Here is a 5,841-nt window from a genome sequence, read left to right as displayed (position 1 = left end):
ACAAACTCATGAATTCATTAAATGTATTTTTTGTAAGAACGACAATCATTTTATCTATCAGTGTCCACAATTTATTCAACTACCGCTTAATGAAAAATATGAAATCATTAGGAAAAATAAAATTTGTAGCAATTGCTTAAGACCAGGGCACTACAAATCTGAATGTAGGTCCAGAGGTTGCAAAAAATGCAACGCAAAGCACAATAGTGTGCTGCACGTAAATTCTCCAACAAATACAGGTGGTTCTGCAAGCAGTGGCAACGTTGAAAACCAATCTCAAGGCAGTCTCGTCCACTGCAGTTCGCGCTTACACCGCGCGATACCAGCGCCCCTAGATCGCGATTTTGTCGCCGAGGAAGCTGGTGCATGCTCGCGCGCTGTTGCCGATGTCAGTGTTTTGAATAATACTGATGGTAACTGTCTGGGAAATAGAGGTAAGCACACCGCACATTCTATGGTTGCTTTGGACCAGAGTAAACGCGGAGAATCGAAATTAAATGTGGACAGCTTCTGTCACGATACATCTCAGGACATTTGCGAGCGTAATATTATATACGCAAACTCGAAAATTTATGCTAATCGAAACATTAACGACAAAAAGGAAGTACTTTTGCCTACAGCAACCATTCTAGTTTCGGACAGTGGAGGAAATTGGAGTAAATGTAGTGTTTTGCTCGACTCTGGCAGTAATTCCAATTTAATAAGTCAATCGTTATGTAATAAATTAAAATTAAAGTTAGAAAAAATTAATAATACGGTTACTGGGGTAAACAAAGTTGCTACTAACATTTCTAACCTCGCAAAGGCACGAATAAAATCTCGATTTAACGATTTTACTTTGGAGTTGACATTTCTTGTGCTACCAGTACTTACAGAAAAATTACCATTATCAGAGTTCGATACTGCAGAACTAAATATACCAACAGATTTAAACATGGCTGACGAAAGGTTTAATACTCCCAAAGAAATTGATATGCTTTTGGGTTCTGGTATATTTTATGATCTTTTAGGCACAAATAAAATATCTTTAGGGATAAACAAACCAATTTTATTTGAGACAGTTTTCGGTTGGATAGTGGCAGGAAATTTTAATTTCAAAAATTACGAGCTAAACAGATTTTCATGCAACTATCTTACAAAAATTTCAAACAGAGACTTACACGATTCGTTAAACAAGTTTTGGCAATTAGAAGAATTTGAAAATAAAAGATATTTTACGAAAATAGAGGAATATTGTGAAAGTTACTTCAAAAATACCACGAAACGCGACCAAGATGGCACTTTTATTGTTAAATATCCTTTTAAACAAGATTGCAAGTTCAAATTAGGTGATTCAAAAAAGAATGCGTTGACTCGATTGAATCATCTTGAGCGTCGTTTTGTGAAAAACCCGGACTTAAAACAACAATATTTAGATTTTATGGATGAATACCAAGCTTTAGAACACATGAGATTTAAATGCCTTTTGGACGAAGACACGTCAATTCAAGAAACATCATTTTTTCTCCCACACAGCGCTGTTTTGCGCGATTCTGAGACCACAAAGTGTCGAGTGGTATTTGACGCGAGCGCCAAATCGTCTTCGGGTATATCACTAAATGATCTCATTCTGGTAGGACCTCAAATGCAAGATCAATTGTATTCAATTCTTCTCAGAATGAGGCTCAAACGATACGTTTTATGCGCAGATATAAAAATGATGTTTCGTTGTGTTTTGATTGATGAGAGTGAAAGACCTTATCAGCAAATATTGTGGAGAAAAAATACAGATGAACCAATCAAGGTTTACTATTTAAATACGGTCACTTACGGCACTTCCAGTGCGCCATATCAAGCGACTAGGTGTTTGTATGAACTTTCTAATCTAAATCAACAAAAATTTCCTTTGGCTTCAAGCATTATTAAAAATTCATTTTATATGGATGATTTGTTGATTAGCGTAGATTCGGAAAGTGAAGCCTTGCAAGTTTATGACGAACTTACAAGTGTTCTTTCTGAAGCAAATTTTTACCTTAGGAAATGGTCGTCAAATAATAAAATAATTTTGCAAAACATTATTCGAAAAAATAATTTTCAAAATGTTGACAAGCTCGTTATAGATGATAAAAAGGAATTAAAGCCTTTAGGACTGATTTGGGATCCTAATTACGATACTATTAAGTATAAAATAAATGTGTCATTTAACCGAAACAAGGTTACAAAACGAACCGTTTTATCTGCAATTTCGCAAATATACGACCCTCTTGGTCTTATCGGTCCAGCTATAATTTTAGCTAAGATTTTCATTCAACACTTGTGGAAACTTAAGATCGGTTGGGATGAAGAGCTTTCAAATGAACTGAAAGAAACTTGGCTTGTATTTATGAGTCAGATAGAAGATTTGAATGAAATTTCGATTGATCGTCAAGTTTTGAAAGACAGCCCTGTTTCAATTGAGTTTATCGGTTTTGGAGACAGCTCAGAAAAGGCTTATGGCGCCTGTATATACATTTGTTCTATTGACGCGACCGGAAATAGGGTTGTTAGATTATTAACTGCAAAATCTCGTGTAGCACCGGTAAAAAAGCAAACGTTACCACGTCTTGAATTGTTAGCCGCACATTTGTTAGCTGAATTAATGGAAAGGTCAAGAAACGTTTTAGGTCTTCATCCAAACAAAGTTGTATATTTTACAGACTCAACAATAGTTTTGTCGTGGCTCAAGGTTGAACCCAGCAAACTTAAAACGTTTGTTGCCAATCGAATTTCCAAAATATTAGAAGTTTCTAAGGTGTCTGATTGGAAATTTATAAGGAGCTCCGAAAACGCGGCAGATATTATCTCGAGAGGGGTCAACCCTGCTGAATTAATACAAAATGATATGTGGTTTCACGGTCCTGAATTTTTAAAGAAAAATTTTATTCCCGATTACGACGTAGACACTCTTAATGTAGACGAATTACCCGAAACGAAGAAAGCTTGTGTTGTATTAAATGTAATAAATTCTAACGAATTTCAATTTCAAGCTAATTTATTTGATAGATTTTCAAATTTAGGAAAGTTATTAAGAGTAGTTTCATACATTCGCAGATTCAAGGCAAAACCGAAAGAACGTGTTGAATTTTCCTCAGTTATTATAACTCCTCAAGAACTCATTGAATCTCTAGATGTTGTTATCAAACTAGCACAAGCAGCTACCTTTAAAGATGATATTAAATATCTTGAAACCTTTCAAAAACCTTCGAAAGGTAGCAAAATTCTGAATTTAAATCCATTTTTGGATTCACGTGGCATTCTAAGAGTCGGAGGAAGGTTAGGTAATTCTGAGGTTAGTTACGAACAGCGTCATCCCATTATTCTCCCGTATAATCACTTTTGAGGGAAGTATTTACCCTCTTTTGTGGTCCCTGTATAGTAAAGCAACTTATCTTCAAACATCTGCAGGCCTTCCTAGTCCATTGTTTTTATCACTTTAAATCGTTTGGTAGTGTTATGAAGAGGCTTGAGATAGGTGATTCGGTCATCCTCATTAAATATTTGCAAGCAAAACCAGTGTTTTCTTAAAGAATTTTGCTACAAAGTAAATAAGTTTAGTAGAGACATTGAATGAGGTTATGAACGCAACTTACCAGATTTTGGGACTGTGGCTCCTGATAAAGTCTTTTTATCATAATTTATTTGTATTTTCTTCGCAGTATGTGGGTAGTAACTCAAAATTATTACTAAATAAACTTGTTTTGAATGTTTTGATTTCAGAATGACTGACAACGATTTGTTATGATTTTGAAAGGTTGGTAGCACGACCGGCTATAAACTTTCCTTAACGACCGCTTGGCGGGAGATTTAAAATTTCCGAATTTTAGATCCGTTTTTCGTCTTAATGGTCAAATCTACGGTATTGAAAAAATTAGAAGTTGATAGCCGAAAATGTGCTCTACAACTTTTATCTAAAGTGTTTTTCCATTAAATGAACCGTACAGGCGCAAAAAAATCAAAACCATTTTCCCATGTTAATCTCCTATGTCCAGGGTGCTCTTGGACACCTGGTATATATTCGGACAATGGATTGAACTTTGTCGGGGCAGATAATTATTTTCATGAATTATACGATCTACTAAATAGCAAAGAACATAATGAAACGGTAGCTTCTTTTTTGGCTAGAGACTTGATCTCCTGGCATTTTATTCCAGCTCGCGCAGCTCACATGGGAGGGCTTTGGGAGGCTTTGGTCAAATCCGTAAAGTTTCACCTTCGACGTGTTTTACAAAATTCTTCATTAACCTTCGAAGAAACTTACACAGTATTGGTTCAGATCGAGGCTTGTCTAAATTCTCGACCTCTCGTGCCTATTTCAAATGACATAAACGACTTCAATCCTCTAACCCCAGCCCATTTCCTCATAGGCGACTCATTACTTAGTCAACCAGAAGAAGAAGTTCGAAACATAAAAATATCCCGATTGAGCAGATACCAACATCTCGTACACTTGATTCAACAGTTTTGGTCAAGGTGGTCCAGAGAATACCTCTCAAATTTGCAAATTCGTGGAACCTGGAAATCGGATGAGGGTCCTGTAGTTAAAGTGGGATCTTTAGTCGTAATAGTGGAAGATAATGTACCCCCTTTGAAGTGGACTATGGCCCGAGTAATAGAACTACATCCAGGCGCAGACAATGTTGTGCGAGTCATCTCCGTACAGTTACCAAATAGAAACATCGTAAGGAGAAGCTTGACAAAGATATGTCCCTTACCACTGGATAGTGAAGAAGACAGTGAAAACAAACAGTAGTATTTGTTGTGAATAATCACTTTATATTTTTGTTTTGAAAAGACTAAGTCTTTTCAACGTAGGCGGCATGTTGTGCGGTGTTTGCTAGACTTTCCCTAAATATTAAGACTAAGCGGAGCAGTTCGGCATCCTGGCATTTTGCCCAGCAGCGCAAGCGACGGCGACGTCGAGGACTTTTACGCGTACTTTGCACGAGAGCGGTCGCAAGACCGAGTCTGTAAAATTTCTCACATTCCCGTTTTTGTAAATGGTTTTCTTTTATGAAGTAAAGAGTTATTTAGTGAACTTAGAGTCTTCGTTATTTGGAAACCATCCCGTTCTACAAGTATGTTTGTAGCTTTTTAAGATTTTCTGCTAACAAATCAGCGTTAAAATTAATTGTTTGATTTTGATTCGAATTTGATTTTGAGTTAGTTAGCACTTTAGTTTCTAAAGTGGAGTCAGAGCTATTTGAAGGTTCTTTCTTATCGATAGATAAATTACTCAATAGATACGATAAATCGTCATGTGACATCTAGAAAATTGCACTTACATAAGTAGCACTAGTACTAATATCTTCATCCTATGAGCTTCAGGTTTGGGGGACGATGTAGTCCAGTCCAAATTCCGTCTTGCCCGTGAAATTAATCGATGGTTGACTAATTTCCAATTTACTTAGTACAAGGCAACTCTTCAGATGGTTCCTGATCGATAGTCCAGTTTAACCGATCTTTATTCGGAAACAGGATCTTCACTCGAAATGTTCTTAGATTGGCAATAATCCGTACCGGAAATTAATACTCGATGTATCAATTTTTGCCAATCCTACCGACTGCGCCAATTACGAAACCCTAAAATAATAATACGTAATACGTCTAACTAGTTTTAATGTTATGCTCTGACTAACTCTAAATCTAACACAAACACTCCCGAGAACAATATTATGTCTATTCAGCGATACCTAAGTATTTGCTTTAACTTGCATTTTACGTAAAAGGGTGCCTCGTAACTCATGTCAAAATGAAATTACAATGATATTTATCCATACGCAGTTTTTGTAAACGATCGTACCACGATGACTTAAATAACAAAGT

The 5,841-nt window shown here is 36.3% G+C and overlaps 1 protein-coding gene across 1 annotated transcript; it reads left to right on the top strand.

Moving 5' to 3' along the window:
- Positions 1 to 4,183: 4,183 nt before the first annotated feature.
- LOC145737331 (uncharacterized) lies at positions 4,184 to 4,768 on the top strand. The gene has a single exon (XM_081991968.1). The coding sequence runs from the start codon at positions 4,184 to 4,186 to the stop codon at positions 4,766 to 4,768; it is 585 nt and encodes a 194-aa protein (XP_081848094.1).
- Positions 4,769 to 5,841: the final 1,073 nt, after the last annotated feature.

Source organism: Ips typographus, linkage group LG13, assembly GCF_016097725.1.
Source record: "Ips typographus isolate SLU linkage group LG13, UJ_Ityp_2.0, whole genome shotgun sequence".
Taxonomy (NCBI): domain Eukaryota; kingdom Metazoa; phylum Arthropoda; class Insecta; order Coleoptera; family Curculionidae; genus Ips; species Ips typographus.
This window is presented reverse-complemented; position numbering and strand designations above follow the sequence as displayed.